Here is a 23,931-nt window from a genome sequence, read left to right on the forward strand (position 1 = left end):
AGGAGAACCATCAATCTGCTGCCATGCTGTTAACTCTGGAGTAAGCTGAGCTGTGCTTTAACGGTACTGAACAGTGCTTCTTAGTGGTTTGGCTCCAGAAGAGAAGACTTGTACATCTACATGGAAAAGATAGGGAACTCATTACTCCATCACCCTGATTGTGGATGAAGTGTAAAGGTTATTCCTGGTGCCTGTGCAAGGCTTTAGGGACTGAGAATTGGAATTCTTCCCTGGTGGCATCTCTGTGCAGCTGTCATGACTGATTTTGGGCAGGAGGAAGCAGCAAGGACAGGTCCCCTTTATTGACTTGCAACAAAAGTGCCAGACACACAAAAGCTAATGCTACTTCTGCCAATAGCTGCCTTGGACCTGATCTCCAACTGAATATCCACTGGATAGGTCTCCAGCCTCTGTGGCAACCGTGCCATGCAGGCTTGTGCTGTGGGCTGTCACACGTTGTTGCTTCTCAGGGCTAGTGTTTTAGAGCAGACTGCTGCTGCTAATGCTGGACAGCACCTGGCTGAGCTCTTCTCTGGGCCCTTGTGGGGCTCTTGTGTTCTGAAGATCCCACTTCCTTCAAAACACCTGAAATAAGAGGACAATGATACAGTCTGCTGGAGTGAAGCCTGATGCTGCAGGTGTGTGATGTGTCTTGGGGACTGCCATGAGGGATTTGAGGGGTATTTAAAAGCAGTAAGTTTATTGCACCAGCGTCTGAGAGGTGTTTTGGGAGGGTTTAGGGGATCTGTATTATCACCATAGACCAGTCCTTGGAGTACTGGGTACTATCAACTACTACAGATTTCTCTTTGTAACTGATTGGTTTTGTCCAATCTGAGTGAGGTCTGGTCTACACACACAGCCTAGCATGAGACTGATCAGGATTTGAGAGGCTGTGGCCTGTGGACCAAATCAGGAAGTGAAATAGACAAGAATAGATCTAGCCTGTCCAAGTTAGACTGCAGTGCTAAACCAGCTGTGTCCAGAAGTACAGTAGCTGCACGTCTATGGTCTACATCCACAGTCTAATATAAGAGGGAGCATTAAATACGCAGCTGACCAGTTTGCATCAGTGCTTCTTCTGGGATCAACATGCTGACTTTTCTTTCTTCTTTCCCTTATGTCCTCGCTCTTTGTTCGTTTAGCTTATCTGAATATGTTTTATCTGCATTTTCACTTTTATGTGCTCTCTCCGCTCCGTTATCCCAGATAATTGAGATTTGACTTTGCCAGTGCATTAAATTTTAACCTCCTACTACTATAGCACTGAAAACTGTGGAGAATAGAATAAGTTGGTTGTGATTAGTTATCAGAATTGCAAAGGGCAACAAAGTTCCTGTAAATAATGTTTTCCCACTTGATGTTTTTGCTAACTTACTCAAAACAATTAAGGGGGGGGGGGGGGGGGAAGGTAATGATTTAAACTCAGTGAGCATTTTCCAATTACATAGGGAGATGTGGGCAGCTTCTCAGGGGTGTACTACCTTTTTAACCCAAAATTCTGTCTGGAGAAGTCTTTGGAGTGTGGCAGTTTAGGCTGGCTGTCTCCTATTCCTGCCACATAAGCTACACCTCTGGTGTCCTGAGTGTCCAACCCAGTAGGTGGACACAGAAAGCAGCATTATTTCATACCCATAATATCCTGCGCCCTATAAATTCATCTGCAAAGTCTTTCTCTTTCTTCCCTCTCTTCTGTCTGGGAGATTCTCCCTATCCGGTAACTGTGGGCGAGTATCTCAGGGCCTCTTAGGCCTGGCTAGGCCTAATACCAGAAGTGGGGGGGGAGGAGGGTTGGGGTGGCTCAGACCTGACCAGCCCAAGGTTAGCCTAGCAGTGGTGGGTGAAGAAGGAGCCCTGGTGGTTTTAGGTATACCCTCAGGTGGGGAGAAGGGAAGTATTGGGAGGCCTTTGGGTATGCTATAAGGGGCTCTGTATGCTTTGAGACTCCTTTGTCACTATGCTTCGTAGCTCCTGTAAAACACTTACTGCTTTCCATTGAAACTTTCCATCACTTTTGCAATCCATTTGTGTGAGTGGCATTCTTTTGCCCCTCTCAGGGCAATAGAGGATCTGCCTGGCCTCAAATCAGGACATGGGGTCCTACATGGAATTTCTTACTGAGCCACTGAAAAGACTCATAACAAACTAATGACCATCACAGTCTCTAATTCAAACTCATGATTCCCTATTCTGCCTTGTTCATCCCTGGCATTTAGTATGCCTGCTTCATGTCATAATTTGTGACTGTCAAGTTTTTGTTGAGTGATGCCATTTACATTAGGTCTTTTCTGCTCTTGTAGGAGCAGTTCAGAGCTGTGAACACAGAGTCCATAGATGGTCAGCCTCTGTTGCAGTATGCAGAGTGTCACCAGCAGGTCGAGGCTGCCTAGTCTAGTGAGACAAAATTGGATTGCTTTGTTCAGAAGGTACAGAAGGCACATTGTCATAACTGGAGTAAATCCAGTGAAGGGCCATGATGGTGATTAAGGGTCTGGAGCACTAGACATATGAAGTGAGACTGAGAGCTGGGATTGTTCAGCCTGCAGAAGAGGAGGTTCTAGCCGAGTGGGAGTGTCTGTAGCAGTATGGGTGGTGGAATCTTACCTGTATGCCTAAGTGGCTAATGTGGGGATGTCAGGCCCAGCTGCAGATTTGAGCCCCACATGGCTGCTCGCACAACTGTACCCCCAACCTGGTAGGATGGGAAGGAGGGATTAACTCCATCCTAGCTGAACCAATGACAGGAGAGTAAAGAAGACAAAGACAGGTGGTTCTCTGCAGTGCCCAGGGACAGAACAAGAGGCAACAGGTGAAAGCTAAAATGCAAGAAGTTTTGCTTAAAGATAACAGGAAGTGTATTCATTGGTTTGGGGTTTTAAATGTTTTTTGTGGTGTTTTTTTCTTTGGTGTGTTTTTTTAATACTGTGAGGGTGGTTGAATACTGGAACAGGTTGACAAGAGAAGGTGTGGAGACTCCATCCTTGGAAATATTCAGAACTCAACTGGACACAGTGCTGGACAAATGCCCTAGTTGACCCTACTATGCAGAGGCATTGGACTGGATGATCTCCAGAGGTGCTTTCCAACCACAGCAATGCTGTGTTTCTGGGAGTGGTAATACTGGAGTATACAATGTGGGATTTTTGTTTGGTTTGGGTCTGTTGGGGTTTTTTTTGTTTGGTTGGTTTTGGTTCTTCTTACCCTTACCATTGAATTCTGATTTTCTTTGAATGAGAAAGGTTTAATAACAGTCCCTACAAATTCTCATTCCTTACAGAAACTGAGTCTCTCCACTTGTGGCTCATAAGAACGAGAGGCCATCACATAACATATTTATATAATTTTTTTTAGTCAAGATTGCTGCCTCCAACAAGACTACAAATGAATCAGCTGTGTCAGAAACGGGAATAAAATATAATTGCTTGTGGATCCAAGCTGTTCTTAAGAAAGCAGTAATGTTCCCTTTTGATCCCTCCCATTTTTTTTAAGTCAGGAGGAACGAAGCTGGTTGCACAGTCATTAACAGGTCCAGATGACAGAGGGGGGCACTTAATTTTTAGATCAGTCACTTTTAGTGGAAGCGCTCAGCACTGAGCAAATTCATTCAGCTGCTACTTTTGTAAAAGTACAAGGTAATAAGAATTCTTATAAAGTAGAGACTTTCAGAAGCAATGAGAAATAATAGGAGAAAAATGCTCCCTTTTAATGGCTCATACGGGTGGCAGTTGCCAATGTTATTAACTTGCCAGTGGCCTCAATTTGTTTGACTCACCAGGGTTCACGGAATGGGTATTTTTAATAAATACTTTATTGGGAGCTGATTTCCGGTTCTCTGTTCAGCAGTGAAACTTTCACTGCACTGGAAACTATTTTTGTCAGCTGCAGAAGATTATTTTCTGGTAAAGCCTGACCCACAGGGGTTACCCTTACCCAAAGAATACTTAGAAATAAACCCTACTGAGGGTAGTTTTAATGAGGCATTTTTGAATCGATTAAGTTACTGTATTGCAGCAAGAGGATGTGCAATTAAGAGCCATCAGCCTTTTTGACTCCGCTTAAATTTTTGGTAGGGTTTTTCTTTCAGAGCAGGAAAGAAGTGAATGACTGTGCTTAAGCTGTGTTACACCTGATAAAATCACAGAAGTCTTAGGGGTTGACATTTGAGCCATTAAAAGCCTGTGTGTTGTTTGGAGTTTTAAGTGGGAGATGGTACCTGGTCATTGTTCTGATGTAAAACAAAGAGTGTTCTTTAGCTTCCAAGTCAAGTGGGAATCTAGACACATTGTTGCCCGATGGGTCATCTCCTGGCCATCAGTAAGAAAGAAAATCAGATAGGGATTTCTCTGGGAGTAAGAAACCAGATAGGAGTCACGTTTTTTCAGTTCTGTCTAAATCAGTCCTGCCCATCTCCTGTGTGTTTTGGCAGCGGTGCATAAAATGCTGAGAGGTGAACTCCCATTAATATTACCCACAGGCTGTATTCAAAATATCAATCACTCTCTATCCTGGTATGCTCCATCTCTTTCTTTTCACAATAAGAATTGTCGTGTTTCTTCCATCCAAGTCATGCGTGAAGAACATGCAACAAAAAAGCACTTAGCTGAGAGTCCTTGCCAGGTTGCACTTTGCGTAGAGTGGGTGCAGACGGTGGTTTAGCTATTGATACTAACAACTGGGAGGACCAGTTTATTCCTGCAGCCCTACTAACTTGTTTGTGGACCCAAGCAGTCATCAAAAAGCTGTTCTTAAATGGTCCTATTTCCTTTTGATCCTTCCCATTGGGACAGAGGTGTTTGCAGAGTCATATCTTGGCCTTTGCACAGGAAGGTTTGTGTTCTGGCTAAGCTTGACTGCTGTAACGAAGCAGCTGTATTGACTGACTGAGGCTTTAGCCAGTGGTTGCTTGGCCTGAGCTGACTGGTCTGGATCTTAGTGCTGAGCAGACCTGGGTGGCATAATTCTGTATGAAGGATGCACAGAGGGGGCTAAAATATTTAACACAAGTTAACGGGCCCAGATGCGCTGAGCAGAACAGCAGCACAGATGATTTCATTGTCTGTGCTGGCTTCAGATTGGCTCCCATCAAGAGATTTTCTCATTGCTTGCAAGCACATCTTGTTAAGTTTTCATTAGGAGGTTGTATCAAAGAGTCTGAACAAAATGTGTATGTTTGTAAATGAAACTTTAGCTATCAAAAGATATTAAAAATATACTGAACAGAAGGAATCCGTTCCAAGGCAAAAACCCTTGCAGGAAGGATTTTCTGGTTGTTGACTGAGGTAGAAGCAAGGTCTGGACCCTCTGATAATGAGGCTGTAAATCCTGCGTGGGCTGGCACTGCAGAATTTTGATGTTGGCTCTGCTGTTAACTGGTTTCTTTTCTGCATTAGTGGTGCTCTTGCTACAGGCTGGCATTTAGTGAGGTATGTTCCTGTCAGCATGAATAGTATTGATGCCATGGAGCCCATTAACAGGCTGGATTTGATAAAGGATGAATTTATAGAGTGGCCACTGCAGTCAGGCTGGCAGAACCACTCCTAGCCCCAGTGTTTGTGTTGAGGGTATGAATTAGTGCTGAGAATTAGTGCTCTCACATGTTGAGACACTTCACAGGACTGCAGTGATTGGAGGTGGCTCCTGTGGAGCTGTGGTATTAAACTAAAATTTGTTAGGGTGATCCAGCTCCTCTTGTTTTATAAAACAGCATTTAAATCTGTTGTAACCCTAAGACATTGCACCTGTTTGAAATTATGTGAAGAATATTACCTGTATTAAACAGGTCAGACTTGTGAGAAAGCGAAGAGAAAGGAAGCGCATACCCTTGCCCTGTGAAATTCTCCCCTGACAGAGCTGTGTTGGTGCAGTATCATGTCAAGCCTGTGTGGGCTTCATTGGGAGACATTTAGCTATGAATATGCCACCCACCCTTATGCACTGTTGTCAAACCCATTTTCAGGAAGACAGATGCTTTTTTGTATGATGCAACATTATCATAACAGGTTGGTTTAGAGTCTTACAAGTTCAGTGGTAACTCCCCTAGTGCTCTGCTGGACCACTCCTAACTCAGAGCAGTTTATCTTCTGATTACCAGTTGGTAATGTTGGATGGCAGAATGCTTTCATTTGCTCTTCAGCTGTGCTTGTAGTTAACCAAGGCTGAGGCTGACTTGGTTAATGCTGTTTTACCAACTCTCTTTGTGTCACACAGGCCTGTGACACAGTCTGTCTGGAAAATCCAGGTCTGCTGGAACAAACACTGAAGTGTTGTTCTGGGTGTAACATTTGCTCTTTAACCCTTTCTGTCCAGAGGTGGCTTGTTGTACAGCTTCCCATCTGAAAAGGATTGCTTGTTGTGAAATGCCAAGTGCTGTCATGTAATTTGTAATTCACTGCAGTCATGTATCCTTACCTTTTGTAGTGGATAAAACAGTCCAGGACTTTTGTGCTGTCTTTCTCCTCATCTATGCTGTTTGCTCTGTTCTGATGACTTTGTTGCTACTACTGCAATTGTTCACATCTAAGGCTGTAGTTTCCAAAGATCTTGGTTTCGTATCCCTCATGCCCTCTGTATATCCCCAAAGCACTATAAAATACGAGTTCAGATAGCTTGGGGGAAGAAAAACAAAACACAACAAAACCCTCCAGCAGGCTGTGAAATTGGCAATAGGTCGCCTGTTGTTAAGAGTCGTGAGGCAAGCACTGGTTGACCTGATGCTTAACTGAAAAGCTCATGACCTTTTTCAAATCAATGGACTAAACCCCCCTCCTTTCAATTACTAATATCTCATGTCTTGGAAATATGATTACGCTATGCATCGGGTCATGTCATAAAATGAGCTTTGGTTCCAGATATTCAATTAAAAGGCCCTCCAGTTCTCTACTGGTAGAACAAAAAAGCGAATTAACCTTTCAGTAACATCTCCAAATGCCTTTCTCAAATCTGCCCGTGGATTCAGTAGCTTATGTAGCTCCACAAACTGTATTGGTTTGAGCAGTATACCCATTTTCAGCTCTTATCTGTGCAATTACTATCTGTGGTCTGTCTTTCCTTGACTGACCAAGTAATACTCTTGTTTTAATTCTAGTTAATCACTTGGAACTCTTGAACTGGAAACAGGCTTTACTTTACTCTGCAGTCTACAACCTCCCGGGTTTGCTTTGATGGCTGTGCAGTGTGCTGCTTTCACTTGCTTAGAATTGCAGTCATTTAAAAAACAATAACAGAGGGCAGTATCTACCCCTGCTATTTAGACAGTGATGGTTTCAAGCAGAGACGGGGAATCGGAAAGTCATTCCCTGCATTGCGCTTTGCACGCTGAGGGCTTCATTCTGCCATGTGCTGAGCCCTCTGAAGCCCCAGTGGTTTTGCAGTTGAATGAATAGAGTCAGCACCTTGAAGCCCTCCTCCCTGTCAAGCAAGACTGAACCCTGAGAGTCACTTAACCTTTTCCTGACACTGTTTAACCTTGGGTGTAATGATGGGGGGGTAATCGCATCCGTTTCTCTTAGGGGCAATTTGAAGCATAATTAATTGATATTAGTTAAAGCATTTGAGATCACCCGTTGTGAGGTACTAAAGGAAGCTGAGGACTGAAGGGGGAGCGGAGTCTTTCCTCATGCTGAGGACAGAGCATAGACAGTGCAAATGCCACTGTCTGACTTTCAGATCTCTTCTAAGGAACTGGCCAGGATGTTGCTATGAAAATACAGTTTAAATTAGTATATTCATCTGGAAGCACTCTACAGCATTTGAATACATGCATGTTTAAACTCTCTCTTTGAAAAATCTCATGTGTAAAACATATGCACATCACTTTGTTATCAGATTTCATTATTTACAAGATGCTAAAAGCACACACAACAGGAACATGGGTTGGGTTATATATCATTATGTATTAATGGTCGACTAAAAGTACAAGGTAGTGATTTCTACAGTCAGAGTGCCTCATCTGCACTGGCACAGAGCCATTTTAGTTGGGATGCTCAGGGTAGGGTCAGCAGGGGCTGTTGTCCTTGCCTGACCTGAAGAGCAGTGCTGGCACGCTGCAGCTTCTGGCTGCTCAGTGCACGGTGATACAAGGACAGCAAAGCCGTATCACCTCCGTAGCAGTTTCAGCTCAGTGATGTGGGTCAACAACAGGCTGTAGTCTGATCCAGGTGCAGAACCACGGCATGAAAGCATATTTTAGAGAAAACTGTTTCCCTTCAGACTAAAAATCACAAGTGATAGTGAATGTGAATTTCCTGTCTGCATTTGACTGGCTTCAGTGTGCAGCCAGCTCTGGAGGTTACTTAGCCTTTGGCACTCAGCTTGAATAGCTTGTTACAATAAAAACTAGACTGATGTATCTTGATTTCGATAACAACTTAACCTCAGTATTGAAGCTATTGACACACAGAGCTTCCTGACTCCCTTTGCCATGAAACACACCTTCCAGTCCCGATGTTCTTCTGGGTCTTCTGAGCTACCTCCAGTTTGAACTCATTCTTGATTTGTGGACCCAGCACTGCAAACAGCATTTTAAAGGTGCCAGGCATAAAGGTCCTTTCCACACCTATCTAATATATGCATTTATATATTCAGGGAAGTTCCTTTGACAACTCCATCATTTTCTTCCAAAGCTATATTGCTAGTATTGTTTGGATTTCTTTTGCTTCTAACACTTTTAAAGTCCCTTATATACTTAAAACACCATTATTACCTCTGCTGACTGTAGATACTGCTTTGATGTCCATTTGCTTCCTTTATCTATTTTGTACAAATTGTTAGCTTTTGATTTATATTCATTAAAAACAGCTTCACCTTTCTTCTATATGCTATGCTAATACAGCTCCCACTCTTCTAAGGAAACTGAATTAACCTTGTACTGTTCAGCTGTAGAGAGGTTACATTATATCACTGGGCTTTGTAGTTTCAAATTAAACAAAGCATGAAGTAAGTGAAAGGACATTTTTCATATTTAAGTAAGTAGAAACCTGTAGGTTTTTTGGAAAGAGAACTTGATTCCTTTAGGCAATTCTGAAAATTTCACACAATTTTGTTGGACAGCAGTCACCTTATTATGTTTAAAATAGAGTGCCTTTGTTTCATGCTCTGCTCTGGAGACACCTTTTTTTTTCATTGACATCTGGTCCTAATAATTTTACTCACTGAAGTTTTATGAATCTCTGTTTTTCTTTTGACTCACTGTCATCTCTAAACAATTCACTTGTTTAAAAAAAAAAACCCAAACCACTACCTTCTCCAATAAAAAAGTCTTCCTTTCAGTGTAATAAAGTTATGTAGGTTATTCACTTGCTGGTTCTATTGCTTTGAAATCCTCTTTACATTCCCTTTTGCATCCCATGGGATGCTGCAATTACAGGAAATGTTTACAATTCCAAATACAGGATATTTCTCTGGATTTATTGAATTGCCACCACAACATATGCTTAGTTACTCTTATGACTGGGGCAATGTGCACTTTGTTTTTAATATCAGTTTTGTCTCTTTCGCTCTACCTGACAAGTGGGTTTATACTGCTTTTCTTCAGTCTGCCTTTTGTTTAGGGGAAAAAAAAGAGTTTGCAAGGTGATGTCAGCACTTAATAACTATTCTGATTTTCCCATGCAAAGTCTTTTTTTTACATCATGTATGCAGATATTCTGTGGCATCATGTTGGAAAACACATTCAACTCAACCCTGGAAACCACATTCAACTCGAGCCTGCAGCTCTTTATTTCTTAGAGTTCTCAAACCAACCAATGTTTCTATGAGGATAAACGCCTTTGTGTGCCCAAACCAGCACTGGCTTGTTGGTTGATTGTTCCTGCTACCAGTAAATGCAATCCATGAAAAATAAACTGGGCTGTATATTTTCCATTACTTCATCTCCCAGCAGACCTGCTAGCTTTCCTTTAAATGCCTCTCTAATTAGGGGAGATTTAATCTGACTCCCTCTGCCCCTCAGTGGTAATGGGTCTGAATGAAGCCTGCTTGCTTGCTTACTTGATTTCCCTTGTCTGCTGTTCATCAGCCATTTCTCTTGAGTTTTTACCTACAGAAACCATATTTTTCATGTCCTTGGATTAGTCAAGAACTACTTGGTTTTCAAGGTGAGGAATGTGTGACAGTGCCCACTGTAACTATACTTCAGTGTGCCTTCCCAGCTGTTACCAACTTTATAGTATGAATGCTGGGGGGCGGAAAAAAAACTGTCTGAAAAAAAGGAGTTTCATGTAATATTTTCAATGTGTTATGGAAAGGCAAAGAGAAGTTAGAAGCCCTCTATTGCAGATGTTCTTATATGGATGTTCCTACTCTGGCAGGGGGGGTTGAAATAGATGATCTCCAGAGATCCCCTGGTTCTGTAATACATGGACCTATAGTTTAAGCACCTAGCCCTCATACCTCAGTAAGCTTTAGTGGTCAAGCAGAGCACATGTCACCACAGGCTGCATAGTGAGGGCCTCCAGATTGCAAGATTTTGAGCATGGAGAGGTGAGAACGCCTGAGCAGAGCTGTAATGAAGCTGCAGTGTTTCCTGATTGGGAGCAGAGAGTGGCCTTAGCAAATGCTATGGCATGTGCATTAGATGTCAAGCTCACTTGCCTTCCTTCCAGGTGGTGCAAGTGTCTGCATTAGGAAATAAAGTTAGCTCCAGATTTGCAGAAATGATTAGAGGTTTTGAGTGGCAGTTTTGGGATCCTGTGGAAAGGCTGGGTGTTTCAGGAGCAGATTTCTTTCAGATTTCTCAAGTTAGGCATAGGAAATTGCTGTTCAGTTCACGTGTGCTATTAACCCTGTTGAGATCAGATTGGACAATGATTTTAAAATGAAGAAAGAAAATTGGTGAAGCAAAGCTCTGCACCTATGTTAAAGGCTTTCAGAAGTGCTATTTCCAATGCTGCTCAATTGAAAGTCCACCTCTTGGCCTTTGTAGCATGCCTGTGCCCCTGCCATAGCACCCAAATTATTCAGCTGGGATGACATGGAATGAATCTTCCCACTTCTTTAGTCCATAGTGATTTAACTGTCCTTTTGATTCTTGACACCTTACCCACACCTTCAGATGTCAGCAGTTTAATCTCTTTCCATTGCAGCCAATCTGGAAAATCCGTTGTAAGGAGCCTGCACACTTCCTATCCTCATGTACAGTGCTCAGTACATTTCCTTTATTTGCACTTTCAAATCTGGAAGGTGGTGCTAACACTTAAAATAAACGTGTGATAGTGGGTGTGAAGAGGGAATGGGGAGAACAAGTTTTCCGTCTGTCAAAATGAAGACATCAACCTCTGCTTTTATTTTATTATTTTTTTTGCATGTGTGCTTTAAATAGAATGACTGGGTTGGGTGACTTCCAAGTGTTTGCTGCATTTGGCAATCCTTCTAAGTTGTAACAGATGAAGTTCTGCTATTCCATATGATGTGCTCCTTCCCCCTTTTTCAGTGACTCCTTGAAACTCCTTGAGAATTCAGTGTAGCATTCACATCTGTTCCGTGGATGGATGTCCAAGGCTAACAAAATGCCTACTGGACTTGGAGTCAGCTCTGCCAAAAGCCATATGGTTGTGTTTTAGTTTTGCAAGCACAGTGCAGTAAAGAAAAGAGGTCGGGCCAAGAAAGAAGGGAGGGGAGGAGGGATGGAGTTTCAGATGGGTAAATTAAGGTAACTTTTTATCATTTGTTATTAGAGTGGAAAAATGAGATCACAGAGGAGGAGGAGATAAAAGCTGTGTATACAGGTTCCTTCAGCAATTGTTTTACAGAATTAACCAGGTTGGAAAAGACCTGCGAGATCATCAAGTCCAACCTATCACCCAACACCATCTAATCAACTAAACCATGGCACTAAATGTCTCATCCAGTCTTACTTTAAACTCTCCCAGTGATAGTGACTCCACCACCTCCCTCCTCTCCTCTTTGTGTGGTGGTGTTGAATGCAGCCTCCAAGCATGTTTGGGTTTGTCTTCCTTTTCCAAAATGCTGTCAATAGCCCAGATAAATGGATTGTTCCTTTTGGCCTTACAAGATGTGCATCTGTGTGGAGAACCACACTCAAAGCCCTTCCCCATGCTGCCTATCCAACACTGTGCAGCAGCATATGCAGTGGTGACTCACTAGGGTGGAAGGAGCAGCTGTTGCTACTTCTCTGAACAGTCACTGGCTGAACGGCCACTTGGGCTGTTTTCTTGCCAGCCATCTGTTGGCCCCTGTAAAAGGGCAGCTTGCATTTTCAATAGCTATTGGACTTACCTGTGACTGAAGGACTATGCTTGTTATTTTTTGAATCACATTCTGGTTTGCTTTAAAGAGTGTAGTTCATGGAGACCTCTTACCTGCTGCAGCTTCAGTGGGTGCTTTAGAGAGAGGCTTAATCTGCAGAGGATGGAACATTTGGTTCAGTACCCATGGGGTAGGAAACATCAACTGATGTTTCATAAAACGTTTAGAGGAGAATAAGAAGGCATGAACTCTCATGTTTCTCTTGAAATAGCTTTTATGGAGGGTTTGAAAGTTGGTATTAGGTGAAATCTAAAGTTTAAGCTCAAAGTCATAAGTGGAAAAGGAACATGAAAGGTTTAAGTTTTTAGGAGTCTCTGTGTTTCAGTGTAACAGTTGGAAGTGCTTTCCAGTAAACTGTAGTATGGTTTAGGTTTAGGGGTGTCTGATTTTTCACCTTTCCACCCCCAACGCCCTCCCTTCCCCCCCCCCCCCCCATTACTTTTTAGATGTTCTCAACACTTCTGATTTATTTGTGTAGAGCAATTTTAACAATCCAACCAAGGCAGTCACCCCACAGTACAGGAAATTAATATATCTCAAGAGGAAGGTTTGACCCAAAGGCTTTTCAGACAGGCATGTGGTGGGAAAGAAAGTGGGTCGCCAAAGCAGGCTGATAGACATGAGAGCAGCCTGAAACCCTGGCTTCCTCCAACTCTTTTTCTTTCTCTTCCTCCTCCTTATCCTTTTCTTTTTTGACCATTTCCTTCCAGGCAACTCAGCAAAGTTAATAGTGTGCAGGCTGTAGAGGACTTGCCCTCTCTCCCACAGAAACACAGCTGCCATCAGGATAGACTGCCATTGTGTTGCGTGAAGAGATTGAAGCCATTAAGATGGATTTGCAGAAGTGCCTCAGTTTCCTAGGAAATGTCCCCTTGACTTTTTGCTATTCATAGTTACTGCATAGACTCCCAGTGTATTTATACCTGTGTCATTGCAGTGCTTTCAAAATCCTATTCTGAAGAAAAAAATACTCTGAAATTCAAAGCAGTGCATGTAAGCAATGAAACTGTATTTTCATGAAGATTAAAGGGGTGTGCAGATACCGTTTTTCTTGTCAGCTGAAAGGCTGAGTGCAGTTTATGGAGAGGGTGGCTGCAAGCCTCCTAAGAGGGCATTTGTTCCATACTGACTTAAAAGTAACACAGCCACTTGTTCATCATTGTAAAATACTGGTAAACAACAGTAGCATGAGCTGTAATTGGAGCTTATGAGCATCTCATCTGTGCTCTGTTCTGCTCCTATCCAGAAATAATAGCAGGATGAACTCCCGCCTTCGCTGGCATTACACAGGCTTGACAGAAGTGTGTCCATTCCTTTATTCCCTGCATCAAAGCAAAAAGTAGTATCCTGAGTGTTTGCTTGGGAACAACCTCTTTATGCTGTGTTTGGAAAAAAAAAGGTAATTTGTTATACAGGTACTTTCTTTTTCAAAGTCTTACTTGGTATTTTGAGAGTAGTTTAGATTAATCATAGACAATAACCATTGCTTCTGAATTAAGAGTACTCACATGTGTATTCTGAATAGAGAGCAGTTTTTGTTCCCCTTCTGAAATGTGTGAGTAAATCTAGTGTATGTTTAGGCAAGAGATGAACTGGCCTTTTGTTCACTGCTGCAGAGGTACGGACAGGTATCATCAGCCTATCTCCCACACAAAGCTATGGGGTTCCTGTGTGCCATGTCATTAAAGGCTTCTAAATGCCAAACTTCTAAATGTGACTTTTTCCAGCTTCCAACCTCCTCCTGTTCACAACTGCAATGTCTTTATTCCTATGTCCAAATGCAGCTGATATCTCTGGCGACAACAGTAATAATCTATGTGGTAAAACCCATGAGAAGGGACAGCAGCAGGGAAATGGTTTGTCCATTTGTGGCTAGCCATCTTAAAATGCTCTTAAGGGATTGGCAATAGGGATCATGGTGCAGGGGGATTTTCCTCTATATGGGATGTGCTGTAAGTGTAAGCGTACATGTAAACTGCTTGACACCAGAGGGATTTCAAACGTTTGCTTAAGTTCATGTAGCTGACCTATGGTCTGCAGATGCCTCTTCTCCCTCCTCCCAGCACCTGAGAACTCTTGGCTAGAATTATTTCTAATACAAATTTTGCCCTAATTCACCTTGTGCCGTGAGTTTGTCCCAGTGTCTTATTTACAACCAATGTTTATGCTGCTTTTTTCTTCCCATGTCAAACAGGGTGTCCCCACTGTAAAAATGCCATTCCACATTTTACAACTGCTGCTGAAGTCTTTAAAGAAGATCGAAAGGTAACTTGCTGTTAATTATTTCTGAGATATTTAAGAATGTGTTCCACCATTTGTACTTCATGGGCTTTGCTTACTGGTAAGGTGGCAGACTTGTAGATAAAATTGCTGTTACACTAATAGAAATGTATCTGCATCTTAAGGCTTGTATCTTTTTTTAGTCAAACTATTCTATTTTCCTTAAGAATTGTTTTCTTCTCTGTTTAATGCTTTGCATAAGAATTATTTCTTATGAAGCAAAACATTGAAAGATTAATAAAAGATCATTCGTACAATCTCTATTCCCCTTCAATTCATTAGCCATTGGGGTGCATGTGGAGAAACCACAATCTGTGTGACAGTCCTGAAGACCTCAATTGTATCATCTTTGCTTGCATAGCATAAATACAATATATTTCTGTAAGCTGGCTGGCTTGAGGCCAGGATGTTTTTAGCACCCTTGTGCTTCTGCCTCAATAATACATCTTATGGCTGAAGCACGCCAGTTAATTCTTTTGTGTCAGCTGACCCATTTTAATATGAGTGCATGCATATCTGGGATTGAAAAACCCCACCTGAGTCCCTGCATTTAACCAGATTACTAGCTGGAAACCTGCTCCTTATCTTTGAGTGAACTGTATTTCAGTTCAGATTTCACAATTGCTTTGTGTTTGGATGTGGCCTGGAAAAGATTTGGCAGTTTAATAGGGAACTTGCTTTCTATGGCTTCCTGAGGAGAAGTGGCAGGGGAGGTGCTTATCTCTTCTTCCTGGGATTCAGTGATAGGACAAGTGGGAATGATTCAGAGTTGTGCCAGGGGAGGTTCAGACTGGAAATTAAGAAGCATTTCTTTACTGAAAGGGTGGTCACACACTGGGACAGGCTTCCTAGAGAGGTGGCTGATGCTCTGAGCCAGCGTTCTAAGAAGCATTTTGACAATGCCCTTAATGTGCTTTAACTTTTGGTCAGTCCTGAAGTGGTCAGGCAGTTGGACTGATCATTTTAGGTCTCTTCCAACTGAACTAGTCTAGTCTATTAGTCTATTCTATTTCTATTCTAAATGAAGAGGTACTTTTATAACTATTATAGACCTATTACTCTGCCTGCTACAGTAACAGATGTATTCCTGTCTTCTTTTTACCTTTTCCTCTTGTCTTTTCTGCAACTCACAGAGGATGCATCAGATTGACAAGAAACAAATCATTCTAGTATCACTGACTGCATAAAATTAGAAATCCATCATCACTTGTGCCCTGTGGTACACAGAAGAGTTAGAGGCATGCAGCTTTTAATATCTCTTAATTGCTGTAAATTTGTTGCTCAGATACCTTTTGGTTACTTGTTTGTTTCCAAGACCTCTGAAGAAGTAGCCATGTTTTCCTACTTTTCTGGTAGTTCCCAATGAAGTCTCTCTTTCCTAAACTCATTAACATTTCAGTCAGAGTAGATGAAGCAAATGTATTAACAAGCAATCTGAATCATGGCTCAGTTTATTGGAGGTGGTGGTAGTGGTAAATGCAGGCTGGTGAAGCTTTTGGTTCAAACTGCAGGTTATGGAAGGATTCCAAGAGCAAGAGCAGTGATTGACAGTTGCAGCTCTTGACTTCAGTTTAAAGGTGAAGAGGGAAGGTAAAAATGTAGTGAGTTGAAACAGGAGAGCCAGTAGGGAGTATTAAGAGTGGTACAGTTTCGAGGAGGTGTGTGCAGTTTTGGGAAACGATGTTATTCCACCCCTGTGACTTAGGAAAGCACCAAGGATTCGTTATTTGGGGGGCCCTATTTAATTGTGTACAGCCATAACCTGCCAAGGTGCTTCTTGCTGCCAGTTTGTGCCCTTGTAGAAAAGAAAAGAAACCGGTTTATGACTTTAGAAGGGCACATGTCTGTTTCCATGAGCAGCACTGGGCATTTTCCCATGTCTCAAACTGGGCTGAGCCTTCGTAGTTCTGTAGAGTTACAAACTAAAATTACTGTGTAAGAGGGAAGAATTATTTCTTCTTCAAAATCAGGGAAAGATTATTAATTTTAATGTTCAGTCTGTACTAGTATTGGGTTTTTTCCCCTTTAGCAGAGTATGGTAGTATTTAAACTGGATCTCCTTTTCAATTGGAATGGTCCTTTAAATAAACATGTAATTCAGCAGGAGCCAAAGAACAATCAAAAACATTTCAGCCTTGCATTGGTTATAAATGGTATCTTAAAAGGTATCTTTTGGGAGACTTTGAGTCTTTACAATGGGATTTTGAATATGAACAGAGCTTGAAACTCTTAAACACGTGACTTTGGCTTTGCAGATTCACTGTAAGGGGGTGGTTCTGGCTCTGGAGCCCCACTCCCCCTCACACCCCCACCTCCCCAGGCTGTGTGTAACACTGTGTACTATTTCATCATCTGCAGTGCTGGAGCTGGAATTAAAAAATGTAATGCTTGGAACATTGGTCCCAAATATCAGTTTTTGTTGGCCCACATCACTGCTGGTGGTTTTAGCAGAAATCCCAAGCCTGCTCAATTGCTTGGGGTGGTTGTGTGGCTATTGTAAGGCATGGCTCTGGGTGTAACCCATAAACCAGAGCCTCTGTGTCTTTCCATGTACCTGGAGAAACTCAGTGCCACTGGAGAGACTACTCCAGTGATGTATTTAAAAAGAAGGAAAAAAAACCCAAACCAAAACAGAAACCAGAAAAAAAGGATAATAAAAAAGCCATCTGGAGCATTCTTGCCTTGGGGTGCTGTGGTCTTTGCAGACAGCTGCCAGGGGGAAGCCTCTGGCCTGTGCTCCACAGCTCAAGTTTTGGCAATGACCAGTGTACATCAGAAAATGTAAATGTGAGAATTGCCACTTTGCTGAACAGATTGAAGAGCAGGAAGGCATGTTCACTAGCTACTCCAGAGACTCTTGAAAGGGCACCAGCTAAATCTTAAAAAAATCTGCATTCTGCCTTTTGGCTGATCCTAAAGTTCATCTTGAAGGAGCTGATTTGTGATGCTCCAGCTTGGATTTGCTGAAGGAAAGCTCTTGAGTCCTCAAAGCCTCTCGGTAACAAATGTCTGAAACTCCCCCAAAGGAGCTGCTGTTTGACCAAGTCCTCTTCATTTTCACAAAAGGCTGTTCCTGTACAAATGCACTGACCTAAAAAAGAGCACTGCAGCTGGGCTCTAGTGAGTTTGTACAGAAACAGCTGTGACAGATTCTGCTGGAAAGGGTGCAGCTAATGGGGTGAGTTGGGGGGCTGTAAGACATCAGTGAAACAGGTGAATCCCCAGTGTGTATTGAGAACTGTGGTATAAAATCATGATACCAACCAAATCACTGTACAGAGATACCCAAATGAGTTTGGCCAAGAATTTGATCCCTATTTGTTTAAAAAGCATGAGTTGAATTTCTTTTTAATTAGACCCATTAATATGGTGATGTTAGCACTGTGCATCGTGGTGCCTGCAGTGGTTCTTCCCTTTGCAAACAGGCCTGCTCTGACAGCACCTGATGCATTGTACCTATGATAATGCTGCTGTGGCACATCAGGGCCATGAATCTTCATTTTGCAAGGCTCTTCACATTGAGAACAGTAGCTGAATTGCAGCAAGCTTTAGCAGGCCCACTTCTAACTGCTGTTAGGATCCAGAATAGGTAGTAGAAATCTATAGGTTAATCATAAAGATGCTTATCTGTCTTATGCATAGGTGCTTTTAAGGCATTTGGCAAAACCAGGCTTTTCCCCCTAATAATCAGGTAATTGTTGTCTGGAATTGGCAATACTTTTCAGATGTTGCTTGGAAACATTCTTTTCTATGCTGTAATTTTACTTTTTTTTATCATGTATCATTCTTCTCTCAAATCAATATTCAGTTAGTTATTCACTTCCATTTTTGTAACAAAAGTCAATATTAGCTCCAGCGGAGATTTATTTCCTTGAATCAATAAAAGAGTGTGTGGCAGTACATAATTTAACAGGAGAGCAACTAGGATCGCAGTAGGTACATTTACTATAATCAGCATATGGTGACTGAGAGACAAACTGTTAAAATGAAAGAGGTTTAAGAAGAGAAAGGAGGAGTTACCTAGAAGGTCAAGAGATCCCACTTTCCATTTTCTATACATCTGTTTGAACAACTGGATGGAATTGAGTTCCTTACCTGCAGATTCCCTCTAGGGAAAAAAGTTGTTTCACAGTTCTGTTGGACTCCAGATATATGATTAGATGATATTGCAAGTACTTTTCTTTCTTTCTAACACACAGTAAAAGAAGTAAGGCATCATCCTTCTGTTACAGTTGAGGCACATGGAGATCAGCTGTCACATTTTCAGCACAGGTACACTTCTATTTAAGCACCTAAATGAAAGATTTTTTTCAACAACTTGGTGTTTCTGATCAGACCACTTTATTGGAGCAATGTGCCATACTCTGTTTCCTCAGTGTCCAGTTCTGGGCCCCTCAGTTTAGGAAGGATGGTGACTGCCTGGAACGTGTCCAGAGAAGGGCAACAAAGTTGGTGAGGGGCTTGGAACACAAGCCCTATGAGGAGAGGCTGAGGGAGTTGGGGCTGCTTAGCCTGGAGAAGAGGAGGCTCAGGGGTGACCTTATTGCGCTCTACAACTACCTGAAGGGAGGTTGTAGACAGGCGGATGATGGTCTCTTCTCCCAGGCAGCCAGTACCAGAACAAGAGGACACAATCTCAGGCTGTGCCAGGGGAGGTTTAGGCTGGAGGTTAGGAAGAAGTTCTATACAGAGAGAATGATTGCCTGTTGGAATGGGCTGCCCGAGGAGGTGGTGGAGTCACCATCATTGGAGGTGTTCAGAAGGAGACTTGATGGGGTGCTTGGTGCCATGGGTTAGCTGTTTGGGTGGGTTGGATTGGTTGATAGGTTGGACGCGATGATCTTGAAGGTCTCTTCCAACCTGGTCTGGTCTATTCTATTCTATTTGTTTCTGAGAGCTCTTGTGCTAATGCTGTGCAGAGTTGAGCTTGTAGCTCTGTAATTAAGCTTCCACTTCTTTGGTAAAACTATGAAATGTTGCTGTGGGACTTCTTTTTCACATAAAGATCTTTTTGAATCCCAGATTCCATGCTAGAGTTGTGTTAAACTGTGCTGACTATGGAATGAAGGAGAAATGCACTGTAATTATTTTTTATATATAATTCATTTTTATTATTTATGCAGAAGTATGCATATTAACTTGGTATTATTAATTATTATAAGCTGAATACCAGTTGTGAGGAGCTATCAAAAATACTAAGAGCGCTGGATGTACTCCAAGGAAATTCCTCAGGGGTCCACCTTTGACTATCTTTTCATTAGGTAACTAGTGTATTCCTTCCACAGCTACTTCAGCAGGGTGGTGATACTATGTGATAAATGTGAACAGCATTGCCCCTGCAGAGCAAACCTGTGTTTATTGATACAATACCAATATCCAGTCTCTTCTTAAACACCTCCAGTGATGGTGACTCCACCACCTTCATGGGCAGCCCATTCCAATGGCCAATCACTCTTTCTGTGAAGAACTTCTTCCATCCAGCCTAAACCTCCCCTGGTGCAGCTTGAGACTGTGTCTTGTTCTCATGCTGGTTGCCTGGGAGAAGAGACCAACCCCCACCTGGCTACAGCCCCCCTTCAGGTAGTTGTAGACAGCAATAAGGTCTCCTCTGAGCTTCCTCTTCTCCGGGCTAAGCAACCCCAGCTCCCTCAGCCTCTCCTCACAGGGCTTGTGCTCCAAACCCCATCACTGGAGGTGTTTAAGAGGAGACTGGATGAGGCACTTGGTGCCATGGTTTTGTTGATAAGATGGTGTTGGGTGATAGGTTGGACTTGATGATCTTGAAGCTCCAATCTGATTTATTCTATTCTATTCTATTCTATTCTATTCTATTCTATTCTATTCTATTCTATTCTATTCTATTCTATTCTATTCTCTAAGGCAGCGGAGCTTTGTGAAGTTTTATGCATGTTGCAGATGGAGCACTTAAACCTTTTTCTTCCTGAAATGTTTGTGGTATTTTTTTTCCAGTGGATTTTTCTGTCTGGTTAGAAGTAAGTTAAGAAAGCTCAAGAAATTAAATTTTAGCCCTAACAATCAAAATCTCCCTCAAATCAATCATGTCTTCTGAAAGCTGTTACACTATGTTATTCCCTAATGGACAGACATACAGATACGTACATCTCATGGCAGTGTTAGAGAATTTCTTGCTCTCACAGATTTTTCAGAAGGTCTCTTCTGACTTGATGAGAAGGAATTCATGAGAGATGATTCCAAAGTGTCTTGGTTTCTGGATGGATATCACAATGTCTCATGCTTAATCTGAAATTTCTGGTCAGATACAGTTAGTGTTCTTACAAGACAAAGCTAACCTATGCTTTCCAGTGAACTGCTGTGTAACATCTAGCTAGTAGTTGAATATGAAGATCATTTCTAAAAATAATATTCTCCAGAAGTCTTCAACCATATTTTGGTCAAAATTTTCTGGGTTCTTATTTTTCCTGATTCATCTTCCTTCTTTAGCAATGCAGAAAAACTGATAGTTGCCAAGAAGTTTGAGAATGAGAGGAAAACCTCCCTGCAATGTATCATTGCCCGCTTGAGACAGGACTCAAGCAAAGATTTTCTTTTTGTGGGCTGCAACTTTCTGTGTGCAGCCTTTATCACAGTATAACTAAGGTTGGAAGAGACCTCGAGGATCATCGAGTCCAACCTATCAACACAGACCCCATGACTAGACCACAGCACCAAGTGCCACGTCCAGTCCCCTCTTGAACACCTCCAGGGATGGTGACTCAACCACCTCCCTGGGCAGCACATTCCAATGCCGAATGACTCGCTCAGTGAAGAACTTTCTCCTCACCTCGAGTCTAAACCTCCCCTGGCGCAGCTTGAGACTGTGTCCCCTTGTTCTGGTGCTGGTTGCCTGGGAGAAGACACCAACCCCTTCCTGGCTACAACCACCTTTCAGGTAGTTGTAGAGGGCAATGAGGTCACCCCTGAGCCTCCTCTTCTCCAGGCTAAACAATCCCAGCTCCCTCAGCCTCTCCTCATAGGGCTTGTGTTCAAGGCCTCTCCCCAGCCTTGTTGCCCTTCTCTGGACACGTTCAAGTGTCTCAATGTCCTTCTTAAATTGAGGGGCCCAGAACTGGACACAGTACTCAAGGTGCGGCCTAACCAAAGCAGAGTACAGGGGCACAATGACTTCCCTGCTCCTGCTGGCCACACTATTCCTAATGCAGGCCAGGATGCCATTTATCCCTCTTGGCCACCTGGGCACACTGCTGACTCATGTTTAGGCGGCTGTCAATCAGCACCCCCAGGTCCCTCTCTGTTTGGGAGCTCTCCAGCCACTCCGACCCCAGCCTATAGCTCTGCATGGGATTGCCGTAGCCAAAGTGCAGCACTCGGCACTTGGACTTGTTGAAAGCCATCCCATTGGACTCTGCCCATCTGTCCAGTCGGTCGAGGTCCCTCTGCAGAGCCTTTCTACCCTCTAACTGACTAACGTCTGCTCCTAATGTATTATCATGAAATATTTATGTATTATCATGAAATAATTCACCCTAACTTCAACCTGCTGCAGGAAACTTCTCTACCAGAAATGAGTTTAGTATTCTCAATGCATGAAAACACAAACTGAGTGAAGCAAAAGGCATGGGTGCTGTTTGCTGAGATTCTGTTGTGTCTTAGAGTTCAGCTGTCTGGAATTGATAGAACCGAGACTGGAATTGGTCCTTAGTCCAGAAGTGTGTTTTGCTACAGGTGTTTTTCAGGATTACTTGTCTCTTCTTGCAGTGCACTATATTTGATCTTCTGCTGTGAGACAGGCAAGACAATTAGGAATGTGATTCTATGGTAATGAGTGCGTAGAGATGGTAGCAACCTCTATATTTAGGCTGCCTTGACATTTCCACTCTAAAGTAATCACTCAGGCTCTCCTAAGTACTCTTACTCAGCTACTGTTGGCAGCAGGCATTTGATATGCAGCCTCAGATACAGTCTTAGGAATTAGATGTCTCCCTATGAAACTTTGCTCAGGCCTGTATGAGCTACAAGGGTTTTGAAAATTGCCTTTTCTTTTCTCTCACTGACTGCAAAAATAACCAAACAGGAATGTATACTCTGAAGAGCTGGGCTCACAATGACATTTCAGGAGCAGTATTGAGTCTGTGGGACTGTGGGAACTTGCATCAGGAGCATGTCAGAGAGTAACAGACCATGGGCATGTCCTCCAAACACTACTCCAGATGTACGTGTCCCTTGCCATCAGACCTGTTGCACAGCATTGTGCTTTTAGACTGGGGTCTTTGTGCATTATTTCAGTGTACCACAAATGGACCATCTTAGATTTCCATGTGCTGTATAGGAGAGCTGTATCTCAAGCAGGCTGCTAAGCTTTTTTTCCAGAGGCCACCTCCTTATAGTCCATCAACATTATTTTTTTTCCAGGCAGCAAGATATTCTGAGCAGGGCTGAGAGTGACTTCCAGAATTTCACGTGTCCACTGCAGTGTCACCTCACTGGTGCTATTGTCACAAAAGCCTTTTGTAAATCATAGGTCCTCTTTGGTTGAAAAAGATCTTTAAGATCAAGTCCCACTGTTACTTAACTCTACCAGGCCCAGTACTAAATCATGTCCCTTTGCACCACGACCTCTCTGGGGATGGGGATTCAACCAGTGTTTGATAAACCTTTCAGTGAAAAAGTTTCTTCAAATATCCAACTTAAACCTCCCCATGTGCAACTCGAGGCCATTTCCTCTCATCCTATCACTTGTTGCTGCAACCAAAACCAGTCTAGATGTTCCCAAAGAGGTACAGATGAAGAGAGCTTCTCTTGCTTCCAATGTACTAAAAACTAATTGTTTTAATCTTCAAGACAGTAAGAATGGATGGGTCATTGGTCACAACAGTTTCATGGCTCAGACTAGCTACTAAGGTCTGGATGAATACATGTACTCCTTCCCCTTCCTGGATGTAATCTCTCTCTGCATGATATTTAGAGCAGCGAGGGGGAAAAACAGTTCTATTTATTTTTCCTGTTTTCAGGGAACCAAAACTTCAGTATTCCTTCTACATTAATACTGTGATACTAAATAAATGTTTGTCTCCATTGTAAGTTTTCCTCTACACAGAAGTGGCCAACAAGGCTCTTGATTTTGGCTGGCTGCTAAGGTTGGAAAACCCTTTTGCAGTGTTTTATTCCTAACCCTTTGTTTTAACCGGCCCTGAATTGAGTAGGACTCTTTCTGTTTACAAAACTGAAAAAAGTTTGGTCATGCATGTGTTTAACAGCTCTCAACTGTCCTGTTTCTGCAATAGCCTTATTGATGATTAAAATGGGAAAACAGAAACTGAATAGAATAGAATAGACCAGACTAGGTTGGAAGAGACCTTCAAGATCATTGCATCCAACCCATCAACCAATCCAACCCACCTAAACAAC

The 23,931-nt window shown here is 42.6% G+C and overlaps 1 protein-coding gene across 1 annotated transcript in view; it reads left to right on the top strand.

Moving 5' to 3' along the window:
- The window catches only part of PDIA5 (protein disulfide isomerase family A member 5), a 108,865-nt gene that overhangs the window by 79,416 nt on the left and 5,518 nt on the right, over window positions 1-23,931 (top strand). Inside the window, exon 15 of the mRNA XM_068138999.1 lies at window positions 14,459-14,529. Coding sequence (XP_067995100.1) covers window positions 14,459-14,529 — 71 coding nt within the window. The remainder of the gene's footprint in view (window positions 1-14,458; window positions 14,530-23,931) is intronic.

The sequence above is a fragment of the Melanerpes formicivorus genome, unplaced genomic scaffold, assembly GCF_026170545.1.
Source record: "Melanerpes formicivorus ecotype bairdi unplaced genomic scaffold, bMelFor1.0.p_v2 SCAF_5, whole genome shotgun sequence".
Taxonomy (NCBI): domain Eukaryota; kingdom Metazoa; phylum Chordata; class Aves; order Piciformes; family Picidae; genus Melanerpes; species Melanerpes formicivorus.